Consider the following 18,584-nt stretch of genomic DNA (forward strand, 5'->3'; position numbering starts at 1 on the left):
AGGACAGGTTAAACCTCAGCCCAGAAAGGTGGAAGCAGTCCTCACGTGGCCTAAACCTATATGTAAATCACAACTTAGAACATTCCTTGGTCTGGTGGGTTATTACCGCAGATTCATACGTGATTTTGCCACTAAGGCAGCTCCACTGATGGAGGCCCTCATTCAGAGCCGCTCGCTATTTGCGGTCGTTCGTTTAAAAAAAAGGGGTGGCTATTCAAATGAACCGTTCGCACTTTGCGGTCTGTTCACGCCTCTAAGTCTGAACGAGCGAGCAAAACTTGCGGTCGAAATTTTGAAAAATACGCTCCCTTGCCGCTCGCACCATACATCATGTAGCTATTTATTAGATTAATTGAGTACATCGAACAGCGTATGAACTGCTCGCTATTCTTGTGGTTGGTTTTTTCAACCGCTATTTTGCGAGTAGTTCTGACTAAAAAAAAACCAAGTGACGTGGTCGCTGACGCTGCTGTATTAATTATGCACACCCATAAAACGCCCGTTTTGACCTTTAAGCACGCCTGCGTTCTGAATTCCACTCCCCGTTTTCAAGCACCTTCCCCTGTTACCACCCACATACGCCTCCTCCTGTCACTCAAAATAGCAGGCATTCGCTATTTTGCGAACAAACGATTTTTGGCCACACTGACTGGTTCGCGCATGCGTATTACAATCCGTACGCATGCGCAGTTGTGCGAACATCGCTCAGTGCGAACGAGCGGTCGCTTACGAGCGGCTCTGAATCAGGCCCTGAGTGCCTTAAGAAACAATCTCCAGATCAGATAATGTGGTCTAGACCAGCAGAGGCTGCTTGGCAGGATTTAAAAAAAGCTTTGTGTGTAGAGCCTGTTTTGCAAGCTCCTGACTTTAAGCAGTTTGTTTTGCAGACTGATGCCTCCTAGACAGGTTTAGGAGCCGTCCTTTCCTAGGAGGTAGACGGGGAGGAGAAACCCATACTGTATCTTAGCTGGAAATTGCTGTCCAGGGAACGCAAGTACTCAACTGTGGAACAGGAGTGCATGGCGATTAAATGGGCAGTAGAGTCGCGAAATATTATCTATTGAGGCGAGAATTCCTGCTAGTTACAGATCATGCTCCCGTACAGTGGATGCACACAAACAAAGATGTGAATGCCCGGGTGACTCGCTGGTTTTTGACTTTACGGCCATACAAATTTGAGGTTCAGCATCGACCAGGGAAACAGCACCTCAGTGCTGATGCCCTTTCCAGAAAGTTTGTGGGTCCCAAACCTCCGAGCAACCATATGGTAAAGCTAGGGAAGGAAGAGGGGGTGCAAGGCGAGCTCTGGAAACTGGTAGAGGATTGTGTTCCCGGTCGGATGACACAAATAGAGGTGGGCGAGGCAGAGAGCTTGCCTGAAAGGGTGTTAGCTTCAGCAGGGTGGTTGAAGCTAAGGAGGAAGGAGTGTGGCAAGGACAGGATAAATCTGACATAGTGGTAAAACTGCATGTTGTCAGATCCAGGTCAGGGTTTGTGTGTGTTTGAGTCTGGAAATGCAGCTGATTACAGACACCTGTATGAGGCTGGTAAATGAGCTACAGAGACACTGGGAAACTGATCCTGACTGTAAAATAGTTGCCCAGGTTATAGGCCCGGGGGTGACTAGTATTAGGGATCCTGGACCTGTGAGTCCACTAAAAGAACTGTATTGCTGTTTGGAAGATTCTATGTACCAGCCTGTAACATCTTGCCGTGAACACTGCACTGTCCTGTATACCTGCCTATGGTGAGGAAATAAAGCTTCTTTTGGATTTTACCCGCCGGTTTATGTGATTCTTGTCACAATAAATATAAATATATATATATATATATGGAATATGCTTGAGCGCAAGTGCAGTTTCTTAAAGAATGTTCTTGTGAAACTACAAGTCCAGTAATAGATTTCTCAATTAATTTGCAGGCTGCAATCCACATCCAAAAAAGCTGTCAGTCTGGTTGCACACCTCTTGTTATCAGTTGTCGTCTTCCCCAATATACCCAAATCCAACCAGGAAAAGTTTTCTACAAAACTGAATAAAGGGGGCGCCACATCAGGGCCGCAACTAGGGGGGGGCTGGAGGTGCACGTGCACCGGGTGAGCCGCTGTACCTGGTGCCAGTGACCTCCAGCCCGGCGCTGCAGAGAGGCTCCAAGCCGGACATCCGCTGGTAATATTTATTACCAGCGGGCGCCCGGCTCCTTCTCTGCAGCGACGCGGTGTAGCCGGAGCCGGAGGCTGGAGTTCTCTCCCGAACTCCAGCTTCCGGCTCTCCCCACGGGCACTATGGGGGAGACGCCATGACATCTCCCCCATAGTTCCAAGGACCAGCCGGCGGACCGGACGCGACGCTGGATGCAGGAGCGGGGTTCAAGGTAAGTATTTTTTTTTTTTAATAAGCTGCACTACAGGGGCATTATTATGGGGGCAGGGGCATTACCACAGGGGCATTACTATGGGGGCATAGGCAATAAGGGGCATTACTAATGGGGCATGAGCACTACAGGGGCATTACTATTGGGGCATGGGCACTACAGGGGCATTACCACAGGGGCATTACTGTGGGGGCATGAGCACTACAGGGGCATTACTGTAAGGGCACTACAGGGATATTACTATGGGGGCATGGGCAATACAGGGGCATTACTATGAGAGCATGGGCACTACAGGGGCATTACTATGAAAGCATGGGCACTACAGGGGCATTAATATGGGAGCATGGGCACTACAGGGGCATTACTGTATGGTGGGCACTACAGGGGCATTACTATGGGGGTATTAACATATGGGCATTATTATGGGGGCATTACAATATGGGCACTACTGCAGGGGGAATTACATGGGGGGCGCCAAATTACTGTCTTGCCCCTGGTGACAAAAATCCTAGTTTCGGTCCTGGCCACATAGTGCATTAAAAGTATAAAGTTTTTATTTTAGCAATCACATCAGGCACTGAAAAATAGCATGCGTACTAACAATGGCGGTTAGTCCACCGCAGGTTAACAAGTATAATGGATTTCTCCAGAATGGCACCAAGTTCCTCCACAGAGTGGCTTGGCATGGTGACGTTCCTGGTCTCTGAGACTCTGTGGAGGAACTTGGTGCTTTTCTGGAGAAATCCATTATACTTGTTAACCTGCGGTGGACTAACCGCCATTGTTAGTACGCATGCTATTTTTCAGTGCCTGATGTGATTGCTAAAATAAAAACTTTATACTTTTAATGCACTATGTGGTGCCCCCTTTATTCATATATATATATATATATATATATATATATATATATATATATACACCTTTTTATTCTGTGCTCTTAACTATACAAATATTTAAATTCACAATACAAATACAAAAGCCCGTTCTTAATCAAAAGTTGCTGCTCGTCTTGAAAGTATCCTGCCAATCTGGACTTAAATAATTAGCAAATCATACAAACACCAAGAGGGAGCTTATAGTGCATGAAGTTTAGAAGATAATTCAGATAAGCACTACTACAAATATACAATATATGCTTACATTATCCAATTAAGGCAATTCTAAATTCACTACACTATATGCGCCCTCTTGGTGTTTGCATCGTCTCCAACATACAACAGTTGGAGGCCAATATACAAGTATAATTAAAAGTTAACAAAAAATTGCATTTTCTTTTAAATTTGAATATAAAAGTAAGCAATAATGTTTTCTCATCTTACCAATAACAGGAGGATCACTGGAAGAGACGGGCAGAAATTCGTGAAGGATAAGTGCCAGAACAGATGCACCTAAGAGCACTGTGAGTTTAAAGTTGGCCTTTTCGATGTATGCTTTGGGAATGAAGTAACAGAATATGTCCAGCAGCAGCAGAGTTAAGGTAGGTAGGACTAAGGAAAGTATGTACACACTTGCCTGTCGCTTCATGATTACCTTAGGAAAGATAGCACATTTAATAAAGATAGTGTTTAAACCAACTTAGGTGCATGCCCATTCAATGGTCTAACTATGTTATTTCACAGAGAGGTTTGAATTAAAGAAAACTTGTAATATTTGAGTTGTGGACCTTTATAATTTACACGAACAGTATGGGAGAAAGCAATATGCACAGTAAATAGCATGCATGTAATATATGTTTCATGCAAGGTTAAACTTTCCCCATGCTGTGTACTCCTATGGTTGGCCTTATAACATAGGGGATCAATAATCACTAAATTTGTTGAATTTAAGCCCCTACATTTAGTCAAGGGTGGACCAGCAGAAGGAAGCTGCAAATGAAAGATCAGGTTCCCATCAGAAAAATTATTATAAAACTGATTATTGATTTCAATTTTATAGGAAATCGCAGGAAGTCTTGCCTGATATATGATTGAAATGCCAATGGACATTTCTGTGAGATAACATAATCTGATAATTATAACCTGACATACGCTAATAAATCATACTGCATTTTAATACCGAGTACTTGAGTTTTGAATGGCCTTTTACTATGCTTTCTTCCACTGCTATGTCCAGCAATTGCCATTCTCCATTCTTCAACAACAGGTTCATACTCTGTGCACGAATCTCGGAAGAATTCTTCAGTGGTTTCAAAACCAGGCTGCTCTCTGGGGAATAAAATCCAGACAGTGATAACCTTTACTAAATAGATTAATAAACTTGCAGTTACATGGACATTATACGGATTCATTACATATTTTGAAAAACAGCAAATAATATATTGCCCTTCTATCTGGAAAATAGGTTTAAGACACGTGGAGCTGATTCAAAAGATGCAAAGTGACTATTTTTGGGCAGCCGCGGAAGCCTGAAAGTCTGTTCTAGCTTGTAATAGCTGTGTTTGGATCACTGGCCCTGATTCAGAGCCGGATGCTCTGACAGAGCGCTCGCTCTGAATCAGGGCGTCTTTTTTTTTTTTTTTTATGGAGCGACCTCCTGGCCGCTCGCATTGCTGTGGGTTGCCACCCACAGCTAATGCGAGCGGCCAGGATGATGGTCGCGATGGTCAAGACCATCGCGACCAAGTGGTAGGGTCTCGTGGCCGCAAGCCATAGAGAGCTTTCGGCTCAAACAGAGCCGAAAGCTCTCCCACTGACATCACTTGTGATGTCAGTGGGGCCTCCCCCAGACGGTAGGCGTTCTCATGGGAACGCCTCCATCTGGGCAGCCACCCCCCCGGCCCGCCCACCAAAGTGGACATGCTGTCACTCAACATCAGCACGCCCCCTTTGGTGCGAAACCCGGAGCGACGGATTGCCCGTCAATATCCGGGACTCGCGCACGCGCACGATGGAGCCAGCTCCATCGTGCGCATGCGCTTAGGGCCACCATCGACCCGGTTGCGTGTGCTCAGCGCTTGCGTCCGGGTCTGAATCAGGCCCACTGTACCATATTTCAAGTCCTGGACTTATATTTGTCTTGATTTATCATTCTCTTGAGGCAAAAACCCCATTAAGTCCAGGGCCAGATTAAGGGCCAAACCGTCCTGGAGCGGAAAATTAGTGCGCATCTCCGATGGTGAGTGGTATGCGCAGGACCCGTTCTGCACATGTGTAGAACGAGTCCTGCACTCTCACACACCGTTCCCTTTAAGCTTCTGCCTGATTGACAGGCAGAAGCATTTGGGGGGCGGTGCTGGGGCGGGGACAGCTTGTGTTCTCGGGAACGGGGGCGTGTCACCCCCATTTCTGCGTGAGTGGACGCAGACTTCCTGACCTCACTAGCTGCCAGGACCTGGTCATGCTGCGGTAAGTTTCAGCTACCGCAGCCTGGCCAAAAGGACAACAATCGTGACCGATGGGATCACGCAGATGCAGCAAGACACTTCCTTCTGCATTGTCATGTGAGTTGTATGTAGCTACACAGCCGGCTGTGTGCGGCTCTGCAGTTCTGTCCATCTCTGATTTAGGCCTATTGTGAGAAGTGGTGGTGGGGTGCCAGTGCTGTATAAGCAAGGCCTGTGCCATGTAGGCATGGATCAGTGCCATAGACAGCAGCTCCCATTTAAGCCATCTTGACACCACGGCGCTGATCAAAATGGAGAGCAATTGCAGTGCACCAAGACTTCTAGAAATGCACTGCAGAAATAAAGAAGCATACAGCCAGGCATCATCATCCTAGTGGGCCTAATTTTAAATGGAGATAGGGTTACCACCTTTTAATTTTTAAAATTACGGACAGTGGTGTGACCAGGGTGTGTGACCAAAGGCATGGCCAAAACCACAGTCTAGTTATAACTATTTTATTTGGTTTGATTACAAGCCATTGTCTAACCACTTTAATAAATTGCCTGTCATGACCATTGATATGCATCAGATGCCCCTTATGCTCCTAAATATTTCTCAGAACCTCTAATTCCTTCACATGCCAGCCCAGAGTCCTCTTATGCCCCATTATATGCCTCAAAGCCCACCTGCTTCTCTCTAGTTCCAGCTCCCTTGTGTCAGTTCTGCCTCGCACTCCCTGTCTCTCCAGCCCCTTGTGTCTCACCATCCCCCTTATATCTCTCTAGCCTCGGCTCTCCTACACCTCTCCAGCCCCAGCCCCAGCCCCCTGTCTATCTCAAGCCTCAGTCGTCTGCATCTATCCAGCCTCAGACCCCCTCTTTCCAACTCCCCCCCCCCCCCGGGTCTCAGCTCCCCTGCATATGTCCAGCCCCAGCCCACCTTAATTTCTCCAGCCACCCTGTGACTCTGCATGCCTCTTTGTATCTTTCCGGCCTCAGCCCTCCTGCATTTCTCTAGCTCAGCCCCCAGATCTCTCCAGCTCCCTTGTGTCTCTCCAGACTCAGCCCTCCTGCATCTCTTCAGCATCAGTTATCCTATATCTCTACAGCCACAATCCCCTGTGTCTCTCCAGCCTCAGTCTTCTGTCTCCTCTCGTGCACACCGTCTAGTCCAAGTCTGCACCCAGGGGAAGGCTGTCGCTGTCTCTGAGAGAGTGAATAATAATTCTTACTTTCTCAGAATTGTTCAGAAGAGAGATCACCTGATTGACACCTGCAGCAGTGTTGTGAGACTCTGGCCCTGATTCAGAGCCGGACGCTCTGACAGAGCGCTCGCTCTGAATCAGGGCCGTCCCTTCTCCATTTTGGAGCGGCCTCCTGGCCGCTCGCATAGCTGTGGGTGACCCCCCACAGCTATAGCGAGAGGCCAAAATGATGGTCGCGATGGTCAAGACCATCGCGACCATCGGGCTTGCGACGAGACCCTTGCGGTAGGTTCTTGCTGCCGCAAGCCCTGGAGTGCTTTTGGCTCTATCAGAGCCAAAAGCACTCCCACTGACATCACTAGTGATGTCAGTGGGGCCGGCCCCAGATGGTAGGCGTTCCCATGGGAACGCCTCCATCTGGGCAGCCACGCCCCCGGCACACCCACCAAAGGGGGCGTGCTGTCAATCACCATCGACAGCATGCCCCCTTTGGTGCGAGACCCATAACGACAGCTTGGCCATCGTTATTCGGGTCTCGCGCATGCGCACGACGGAGCAACATCGACCCGCATCAACATCGACGGGCAACATCGACCCACTTGCGAGCGCTCAGCGCTCGCGAGCGGGTCTGAATCAGGCCCTCTGTCCACTGCTGCAGGAACCAATCTGCATGCAACTACTGATGCCATCTGCCCCTGGGATGTGTTGAGGCTTCCCGGACATGCACTGTCCTGGATTACTACCTGTCCGGACTCCGGACAGTCTGGTGGGTTTCTGGATTGCCCAGAGTAATCCCAGATGGGTGGTAATCCTATATGGAGAACTGGGGTTGCAGTTACATCAGCCCATTATTTATCCCGCCCTGATCATATCATGAAACAAAGACCCTTGTCATGGATCTGAGAAGCAGAGGCACTGCTATTATGTAAATCTCAGAAAAGGATCCCAATGACTGGTAGCTATAAAGAACAATTATTCTGTAGGGCAACAGTTGAGGTGCTGCGAGGTGCTGTGGCAGATGTAATTTGGGATGAGTATTGGGGTTCAGCAAAAGGTGATCACATGTGGAACTGCTGCAAGGTGCTGAGGAGGCTGCAGTGCAGGCAGAAATCCAGAGAACTGTAGAATCTGATTGCAGGCCTGTGGTTCATCAGTGTGCTGCTGTGTCTGCAGTATAGGCAGAGACCCAGCGAATGCTATTATTTGGTTATAGGCCGAAGGCGGAGCTGAGTGTTGCAGTGAATAAGTGCAGACCATAGGCAAAACTAGAAATCTTGAAATGGGTGGTCCCAGTTCTATCACCGTGTCAAATATTGTGTTACTGTTTCTTGGTAAAGATTGTATCACATATAAACAGTATATACAGATAATATTTATTTATGTTATAATTGCATGGGGTCCCCTATTAGTGATAGAGGAACTTTTGGCCACTCAAACAGTTCTCCAGCCATACCCCTTCTGTGTCTCCCCAGCCAGCCCCCTTTCTGTGTCTCCAACCAGCCCCTTTCTGTCTCCAGCAAGCCCCTCCTTTGAGTCCCCAGCCAGCCCCCCTTCTGTGTCTCCCCAGCCAGCCCCTCTTGCTGTTTCCCCAGCCAGCCACCCTTATGTGTCTCCCCAGCCAGCCCCCTTCTGTCTCCACAGCCAGCCCCCCTTGCTGTGTCTCCAGCCAGCCCCCTTGCTATGTCTCTTGCCAGACCTATTCTGTGTCCCCATCCAGCGCCCCCTTCTGTGTCCCCAGCCAGCCACCCTTCTTTGTCTCCAGCCCCAGCCAGCCCCAATACTTACCTTCTTGTTGCTCCTTTGAGTCCTATCACTCAGGTGATGCAGCTCAGTCCTCCGTTTCAGTGGCCCGGTGTGACGTCATGACGTCACGTCCCGGGTCTCCAAAAAAAAAATACATTATTGCAGGGCAGACGGAACGGGGCAGTGGTATTGTCCATGGTCAGGCAGCTGTTCAGTGGATAGGCAAACTGGGTTAATGGGTGGTCCGGTACAACCTCGGACCACCCCCCAGTTTCGCCTATGGTGCAAACGAAGAGCCAGTGGGTCATGAAAGACTAGAAAGCCGTGGGAAACCTGAGGTCAGGAATCAAGAATACAGAATATGCAAAATACATGCCAAGGTCAGGGGTACTAGACAGCAGCATAATCAAGGGAAGCAGGGGATTGTAACAGGAGTTGAGTCAACAGAAATCAGAAACAGGAACCAAAGTTGTGCAGAGCAGAGCACGGTTTACAGACCATGCAATAATAAAGCACTGAATGTGAGCAGGAAGGCTCCTTAAAGTGAGAAGTAAGAATAAATAACTGGGGTAGCTAGAGTAGTGGTAAACTACAGGCATACCTTCTGAGGGGATGTAGTCCGCAGCCGCCGGTCTTTTTCCCAATGGCTGTATCCCGACAAGGGAGTTAAGATAGGTGTCTAAATACCAATGCCTATCTTAATCCCAATGCCGGAACACAGAAGGACAGCTGCCCTAAATAGGTAAGTCCAGGGCGTCCTAAGTGTTAGCTGCGGGGGGAGGGTTAGGCTTAGGATACATAGCGGGGTTAGCATTAGGTTTGTGGGGGGGGGGTTAGGGTTAGGCACCCCTAGGGGGGAGGTATAGGGTTAGGCACCACGGTGGGTAGGTTAGGGTTATGCACTAAGGGGGGAGGGTTAGTAGGTTTAGGCTGGAGGGGGGAGGGTTAGGGTAGGGGGGAGGGTTAGGATTAGGCTACAGGCAGGGATGGTTAGGGGGAGAAAGGGGGAGGGTAAGTATACTTACCCGACCCATGTCGGGATACCAACCATATATATATATATTAGAATCAATGTTGCTTTCCCTATATATTTAGTCTATATTCTGAATTTACAGTAGTTTTCTCTTGTATGTGATAGATTGCATAGGCAAACGCAGGGGGGGGGGGTTCCGTCTGCCTGGAAACCCCCCCTCCCCAGCCCACTCCATGACCACAATAGAAATAGAAATAGTAATATAATAGACTGTTACTAGTGCTGCATGTCTTTCTCAGTATCACAAATAAAATAATTAGCACCACCTGTGGATCGTTTAACATGTGTCAGCCAGTAATAAATAACCTGTGCTGGAAAACATGCACTGTTAGAGATGCACTGCTATAGAGCCCAATATGTAGATATACAGTATGTCCAGGGCAGTGCTAGGTACTAGCTACTCCTCCATGCTCCCGGACTTGCTCCAATAGTCTGGAATGGTGCCCACACCTAAAATAAATACGTTCAGCTCAGGCAGGATGGCCTACTGGCGCATATAATGGGTTACTGTGATCACTGGTCCTGTATATGCTGGAATTAATACACACAATACACTTTGTATGACGGTTATTAAAGCTGGTTAAATACTAATTCTGCCCTCTTCATTGACAGGCCAATAAATTGGCTAAAATTAAGCCTTTGGAAACCCCTCTCTGGAAATCCTGCGTTTGCCACAGGATTGAAGTGTTATAATAACAGACCAAACTTTTTAATTTTTAAACTGGTTTACACACACATTGATGTCCCATCCTCTCCTGTAGCACTGCCCACCTCTAACCCATGCCTGCCTCCCGGGGGGGCCCTGTCTATTTTGTCAGTACCAGGCCCCACAATTTCTGATGGCAGCCCTGTCCCCAGTAGCTCCACCCACAGTTCCTGAACCTATTTTCAAGAAAATAGCCCTGCTCACAAACCATGTTGTTTGCTGGAAACTAATAGAAGTTAAACTACTTGAATAACTTTACTGACTGTTTCATACTTTCTCCTTTGCTAAATTGCAACTATATAAACGGTAAATCATATAGAGTCATTTCATCTCTACTGGTGGTAACAGAAAGAAACCAACTCACCTTGGTGCATGAAACTAGTAATGGACACGGAACATTTCTGAACATCGAATGGAAAGTAATAAATGTCCAAAATGCAAGTGGATGTCAAATGGGTGGGTTTGGATGCTGTAATGATGCCATTGTAGGTTACATTGGCGTATCTTATCCAAGGAGATGAGTCTTCAACAACTCTGCAAAAGAAAGAATAAATACCCTGTCACTTCTTGGCTTTATGATGTGCAGTTATGACATTAAAGGAATTAGTAACTTGCAGTTGTTTAGAGGCCATTTATACCCTTTTCAGACATCAGATCTCGGCTTCAACTCGGCTCGGACCCGGGACACTGAGCATGGGTTGAAGCCGGGGAGACCCTTTTCACACATGGTGATGACCCAGGTTATTCCACAATGCCAAGTCCCTGCAGAGCCAACCTGGCTGTCTCCTCCCTAAGGGAAGCCAGGGAGTCGGCAAATATTCTGTAAAGTATTGCACTATACTAAAGTGGTGGCATATACCATTAGTTTATACAGATTACAGTAATTAAGGTTACAAATATAGTTGAACTATTGTACTTATTATACTGTATGATTTTCCCTTCATTAAACATTTGTGGCCAATTAAAATGTGCAATGACCATGGAAAGGTAAAATGTACCCTAGGTAATCCACAGATGCCCTTTTCCCTCAGGATGATGATCCACAGGTGCTGCCCCTCATCCCCTCAATCCCCGATCCTTTTGCGCCATTTCCTAACTAGTGTGGAGCAAGCTGTGTGGAGGGAGACTGCCAGCTACTGCTACTATATGTCAGTGACCGACAGGGAATGCGGGTTTGCTGAGCAGAAGTGAGATCATCACTACCGACAATCTAATACATAATAGGCCCATTTATCAAGGATCGCTTTTGCAATGCGATCAGGGCATGCCAGTAACGCCCCTGATCGCATTGCAAAATGCGATCCTATCGGCTGGATGTATTATATTCCCGATATTGTATTCGCATTCCCGATATTGAAGCATTTGGCAGTATCGCATCCCCCATAGAAACCTATTGGGAAGGCGGCTGCCAGCGACAATGGAGTCTGCGGTTCCTCCTTCATACATCCGGGGGATACTTAGTATTTGAGGTAAACCCCTGAAAACGTGTGTTTTCGGGGATTTTACCTCAAATATTGAATGATAAATGGGCCCCTTTAGTTTTTAAACATACCTCCTATTCCCTGTTGTTAGACAATGATGAAGGCAATGAGAAAAGGGGGGTGTGCTTGAGTTAAATCCCCAGGGCAGCCAATGCTCACTATGGGGGTGCCACAGGCCAAAATAATGCCCTATGTACACAGCCTCTCGTAGGGTCAAACCATGTTGTGATCTAAGAGGTGCAAATGCATTTATGTTCAGTGTATTCATGGAAAATACAGGCAGCAAATACAGTAAATACTGGACAGCTGTATTTTTACACTGTAATGACTAGGATACATACAATACAACTGAGTTGGCTGCAGAATCGAGATACAGTCGACTTTGCATAGGTAACAAGTGTGTCTCCCTCCCCTTGCAAATAACAGGAGGAAATGCGCCAATAATATGATAGGAAACATCACTCGCTAAAAAACAATGCATAGGGCCTGACTCAGAGGTACACGTAATGTCAATGTGACACGCAAGTGTTTTTAGTCTGCGCATGTGTCCGAGTCGCAATGCGCATGCATCCTGATGGTTCCCGCACTAAGGGTCTTAGAGTTGTTGCATTAAGGATCGCAGGCGCTGGATGTGACACCCACCCACCCTGCTCCCTGACTGTCAATCACACTGCGGATTAACAGTCGCTGCAAGCAATTATAGTAATGTACTTTAACATGTACACAGGGCCAGATTCAGACCCGCTCGCGAGCGAAGGACACTCGCAAGCGGGTCGATGTTGGCCGAATGCGCATGCGCACGACGGAGGGAGCTCCATCGTGCGCATGCATGAGACCCGGCGAGCGACGAGGAATACGTCGCTCGGGGTCTCGCACCAAAGGGGGCGTGCTGTCGATGGTGACTGATAGCATGCCCCCTTTGGTGGGCGTGCCGGGGGCGTGGCTGCCAGATGGAGGCGTTCCCATGGGAACGCCTACCGTCTGAGTCCGGCCCCACTGACATCAGTAGTGATGTCAGTGGGAGTGATTTTGGCTCTGATAGAGCCAAAATCACTCCAGGGCTTGCGGCAGCGAGACCCTACCGCAGGGTCTCGTCGCAAGCCCGATGGTCGCGATGGTCTTGACCATCGCGACCATCATCATGGACGCTCGCATAAGCTGTGGGTGGTAACCCACAGCTATGCGAGCGTCCAAAAGGCCGCTCCATTTTTAGGGAGGAGGGCCCTGATTCAGAGCGAGCGCTCTGGTCAGAGCGTTCGGCTCTGAATCAGGCCCACAGTGCGACTTAGACACATGCACAGGTTGCCGATTATCACTCAGCTGCGAAAACATCGGCATAGCGTACTATTCTGAATCAGGCCCTAAGACACAGATCAAAATTACACGCAGTGATGCAGTCTTGGTGGAAGTTTCAGGGAGGTAACGGGGGTGGTTAGCCAGACACCTGCATATCGCAATCAGTGACTGGGTACAAAGACGCAGGTGCACTGACACCAGTGGCCATGTTCAGATGGCGAAATTGCACCTGCCATAGGACAGGTGCAATATTAGATGTTGCGTCTTAGTATAGTATTAGCATAAAGCCGCAGATGTGGCTGCAACTTCATCCACCGCTGGAGAGTGGAGAAAATATGTCGTTTGGAGCATGTAATATGCCAATTGAATAAGACGTAATATAATTTATTTTTTTTTACGTAATCACTAGTAAATATATGGTCAGGCCTCCCCAACCAAGGAGGAAACAAACTTTATTTTTTAAAATACTAGGCTGAGGTTTAGGGTGCAGGTAGAGGGAGGTTAGGTTCAGGCATTGGGGAGGGAGGGTTAGGGTATGGAGAGGGGGAGAGTTAGGATACCTACCGACAAGTGTCGGTATCCTAACCCTGTCGGGGTACCGACATCGGGATTTTTACTGCTGTGATCCCGAGCGCAGGCATCCTGTACCCATCCCCTCTGATGTGTCTCTAGCATTTCTGTTTTGGTAAAACCTCTAAGGGTAAATGTACTAAGAATAGTTTTTGGTCGATTTGGTCTTTTTCTGCGAACCTGCATTGAAATCTCAGATGAAACTTTATACAGCAATAGACATCATTAGATCATTGGAACAAACATTGTATAGTTTACTTACATAAGGATAGAAATTAAGTACAAGGGGTATATTCACTAAAGTGAGAATTTTTAGAAGTGGAGACATTGCCCATAACAACCAATCAGATTCTAGCTATTATCTTCTAGAAGGTGCTAGTTAAATATTAAGTAGAATCTGATAGGTTGCTATGGGCAACATCTCCATTTCTATAGCCAAGTGTCTTTAATAAAGAGTTAACACAGTCGGTGTTTGTATCCTGTCATTATTTAAATATTTTCTTCACAGTTGAGAAGAATGTCCCCCTAGTGTCTATAAAGTCTTACTGCTCATGGTAGAATAGATCCGGCACCCAGAAGAAAGACAATGGAAGTGTTATATGGGTGATATTACAGAAATCTTCAGGGTTCCATGACACAAATTCATTTTTCCAGACCTGAAATAAAATGTAAGTTAAAGAGAGCAAGGGTGCAGGTGAGCAACAGTACAGCCATGAGATAGTGGTGGCTCTTACCACTGATATCCAGAAATATGTGTCTATAGTCTCTGTCTTCTCAACCTATGGACATAGGACATTAATATCACAGGCTACACGTTACCAAGTGCACTTCCATTCTATTATTAGTATTATCTTTTAATTTAATGTGTCACAAAGTTTCCGCAGCACCACTCAAGAAATATACATACTGTACTAAAGCCTCATACACACTAGACCAGGGGTTCTCAAACTCGGTCCTCAGTACCCCACACAGTGCATGTTTTACAGATCACCCACATGTGTAGTTATTACTCTCTAACCCATTATAAAAGATCCACAGGTGGAGCTAATTATTTCACTTGTAATTCTGTGAGGAGATCTGGAAAACAAGACCTGTTTGGGGTCCTGAGGACCAAGTTTGTGGGGGGTGGCATCGTCAGGTGTATACACACTTGCCAATGCCGACCAGCGACAAAAGACGGCAGGGACGCGGGGCCATGCTGCATTAAGCAGCTTGGCATCGCTCACGATATCCCCAGGTTGGGCTGCATGTACAGCCGACTGGGGATATTGTTAACGACCTGCAGGAGCGCACATCATTGGTCGTCCAGACCATACACACTAGACAATATATCGTTGAATGATATCGTCATTGTTCATATTGTTCCCTGTTATCGTCTTGTGTGTATGCCCCTTTACAGTGTAATGTGTCATATCATATGTACAATACAAAATGACTAGGTAGGAGGAGGACATGGGGCGAGGGTAGGGATACATACTATCTTGTAGAGCAAGTGATGGAAAGTCACAATGAGGGGAGACAGCTTGGCACTCGTTGAGATGGTTACATCTTGTTAAAAATATATTATACTTTTGATTATTAAATGGGGCCAATTTCAAGTGCAGATCTGCCCTCTAGTAGTAGTAGTAGTAGTAGTAGGAAGCCAGAAAGTAAACGATTCCATTTTCAGGAACATTTTGTACATAATTCACTGATCATGATCTCACCACAGACAGAATTGCAATGAACAATGTATCTACTGAAACTGTCAGAGGCTTCCTCCAGTCCTTTTTTGGCATGGTCAGTAATAGCAAGTGCTCGCGCTCTGTGATATTGAGATAATCAGCCACGTCATGTTGCATACATGTCCGAGTTAGCAGTACTCCAGGGAGATACTCTAGAAAAGCAGAGTAGAGAGAGAAGTGGTGATATTAACAATTTTGTCATGCATATAAGACAATAATATGCCATTAATATAAAGACAAAATAATTTTAGAATTAAAATAAAATCAATTTGCAAATAAACCCTTTAGTACAATGCTGCCCTCACATAGCTGATAGCTGTTGAAATAATAATGAAGAGTCCTGTTCCTAAATCTGTTCCTTTATGCCAATGCCGCAGCAGATGGAATTCATACAGAGGTGCCCACCGGCTGCGGCGCTAAACTGATGCTTTGAGTATTAAGAAGCACCATCGTTTACCATCAAACATTACACCGGCCTTATGGAGGCACATAATGCTTGTCTGAACATAGCCGCTGTAATCAGTGCAACTGCGGGAAAAGCTGCAGTCGCTGACCACGGCATGCTCGCGACACCACCATTATTTCCCAGGAATGCCCACTGAAATTGCCTCTGTCTATGACTAAGGGCCTGATTCAGAGATGTACGCAGACCCAAAGGTTGGTGTACATCTCTGTTTGTTGGGGGTCTGCGCATGTGCAGAACGGGTCCTGCGTAATTGCTCACAGCCCCCCCTTATCCGCAGCATAATTGACATGCTGCGGCATTTGGAGGGATAGAGCAGGGGCGGACACTAGGACCCATTTTGTAGGCTTCCCGAGTGCAGGGTCTGCTTTGTCGGATGCAGTCTTCCTTGACCCGGCTGTTCAGTTCCGGCAGCCAGGCTGAGTAAGTTTCAGCTTATGCAGCTTGGCCAAAGCAGGAACCGTCATGACCAATGGTCGCGGTGGTGATACGAGGCAGCGTCCACGGGCGCTACACTGAGATCATAGATGCTGACAGGAGGTGCAATGTCCGGTGGTCGCCAGTACACAAGGGGAGGCTGACACTAGCATTTGCATGTCCCGATATTTTTAACCTTAAAATAAAGATTTTCCTTTCCATCTCTCAACCTCGGCGAGGTGTTAATGGAAAGATGAATTCAGTCTGACTGATTCAGTGCGAGTTGCTAATTGGATTGCAAAATTAATTTGCTATGTGAATTCGAAAAGCAAATAGCAACTCGCACCTCGCAATTCGCACCTAATTGGATTGACCCCATGTTGTTCATTCTGCCTATGAAAGTACCAGGTGAGGCATTAACTTAGGGCGCACAACTTAGGTTACACTGGGCAGGGTGAGCAATTAACTAAAGTGTAACATGCAATAGGGAATTACAGGGAAAAAAGTACAGCAGATTGAAGTGGACAAATATATTGGGAAAGCGAGATTGGGAAGAAGGGGTAGAGGCGAGGGATGGTAGAATAGGGGGTCCATGGTGTAGCACTATGGAGACACATGAAAAGCAGTCAGTTATTGCAAATAGAAGAACGTGGTAAAATAGATTGATAACAGGTGCCATACTGCATATTGTGATTTAGAGCACAATTCAATGATAATAATAATTATAATACTCAATGTTAAGCAAAAATGTGTAGCATTACCAGGTGATGCTGCAGGAGGGTGTAATTGAGGAGTCGTAGCATTCAGTGGTCCTGATGCTTTAAAAATCTGTAGCATTTATGAGATTAGAGAATGGGGCAATATCCAGTCCAAATCCAGTTCAAAAATACAGTTATAGCTCTTAATTTTTTTAATTATTTTTTTGATATCAGAGCTTAATACAGCAACTTTACTCACGTACTATATTTCATTCTATAGGAACAAAGATCTATCTACTAAGCCTTGGTTGGAGATAAAGTGAACGGATATAAAGTACCAGCCAATCAGTTCCTAACTGCCATGTCACAGGCTGTGTTTGAAAAATGACAGTTAGGAGCTGATTGGCTGGCACCTTATCTCAGTCGACTTTATCTCCATCCAAGGCTTAATAGATAGACCCCAAAGGGCCTTGTCAGAGATGGAAGATGGTATTGCAGAGCCGCACACAAGCGGCTGTGCAATACCGTCCAACAAAATGTAAATGCAGCAGGAGGTGTCTGGAGGTAATAGACACCTTTTGCTGCATCTGAGAGATCTGAGTGCAGCGTATATATACACTGCCTTGGATCATCATTGTGGTGGTTGCTCCTTTGGCCAGGCTGTGTAAGCTGGGACTTACACTTGCGATGACAGGAAATTAGCGTCCACCTGCGCAGACCCTGGCCTCATCCCTCGCGGAAACGGGGGCGACACACTACCATTTCCAGAAACGCTGACCACGAACAGTCCCACTCTGCCCCCCAAACACATCCGCAGTCCCCCGACAATCGGAGATGTGTGCTAACCATTGGGTTAGCACACATCTCTGAATTAGGCCTAAAGTCTGTAGATATACAGTAGCAACCAGGATTTAGACTGTATACAGAAGTGCACTGTACTCACCTGCAACGCACAATAGGGCTAGCAACCACATGGCTCCTGCTTTGCTCTCTGTCTTTCGTCAAGCAGCAAAGTGGGATTTATAGTGATCATGTGGAAGCCTCTGGGGTATCTGTAATACTCTTCGTTCCCTTGTGCCTGTCTTTGCACTCTCCTTGGCATTGATTTTGCTCATCCAGCAGATTTTTAAGTGCAAAAGTTTTGTTCTGTAAATGTTAATTCATTTTGGGGAAATTTGAGATGTTTCAAATTCCAGAAAATGCAGAGCTTGATAATGGTGAAGTAATGTGCTTTTGCAAATATGATAGAAATGGTATAAAATAGTTTCTTCTCTCTTGACATCGCCATTGTTAATTACTGTACATTAACATGTCTGCACTGTAATCTCATTGCAATCACTAGGGTTTCAACAGTCATCATTACTGAATACAGTATATTGTTCAGAGGTTACTGGCTTATTTTGTTATTGTTTTGCGGCACCAGCTGTTTGCTAACGTGGTCACATCACCTTGATAAAAGAAATATGTATTGTCATTTTGAAGCATACACAGCAGTGTCAAGGCACTTTACATGAATACGTACCAAGGGGATTACTGCACCATCTCAGCACAGG

The 18,584-nt window shown here is 46.6% G+C and overlaps 1 protein-coding gene across 1 annotated transcript in view; it reads right to left on the bottom strand.

The window, feature by feature from the left end:
- LOC148511833 (5-hydroxytryptamine receptor 3A-like) overlaps nucleotides 1-18,005 on the bottom strand; it is a 37,784-nt gene extending 19,779 nt beyond the window's left edge. Inside the window, exons 1-7 of the mRNA XM_088482697.1 lie at nucleotides 17,975-18,005; nucleotides 15,436-15,605; nucleotides 14,464-14,508; nucleotides 14,276-14,385; nucleotides 10,747-10,916; nucleotides 4,429-4,577; nucleotides 3,693-3,903 (exon numbers count right to left, since the gene is read on the bottom strand). Of these exons, the coding sequence (XP_088338823.1) occupies nucleotides 3,693-3,903; nucleotides 4,429-4,577; nucleotides 10,747-10,916; nucleotides 14,276-14,385; nucleotides 14,464-14,508; nucleotides 15,436-15,605; nucleotides 17,975-18,005 (886 nt within the window). The remainder of the gene's footprint in view (nucleotides 1-3,692; nucleotides 3,904-4,428; nucleotides 4,578-10,746; nucleotides 10,917-14,275; nucleotides 14,386-14,463; nucleotides 14,509-15,435; nucleotides 15,606-17,974) is intronic.
- Nucleotides 18,006-18,584: the final 579 nt, after the last annotated feature.

Source organism: Taudactylus pleione, unplaced genomic scaffold (assembly GCF_031769625.1).
Source record: "Taudactylus pleione unplaced genomic scaffold, aTauple2 ptg000290l, whole genome shotgun sequence".
Lineage (NCBI taxonomy): Eukaryota > Metazoa > Chordata > Amphibia > Anura > Myobatrachidae > Taudactylus > Taudactylus pleione.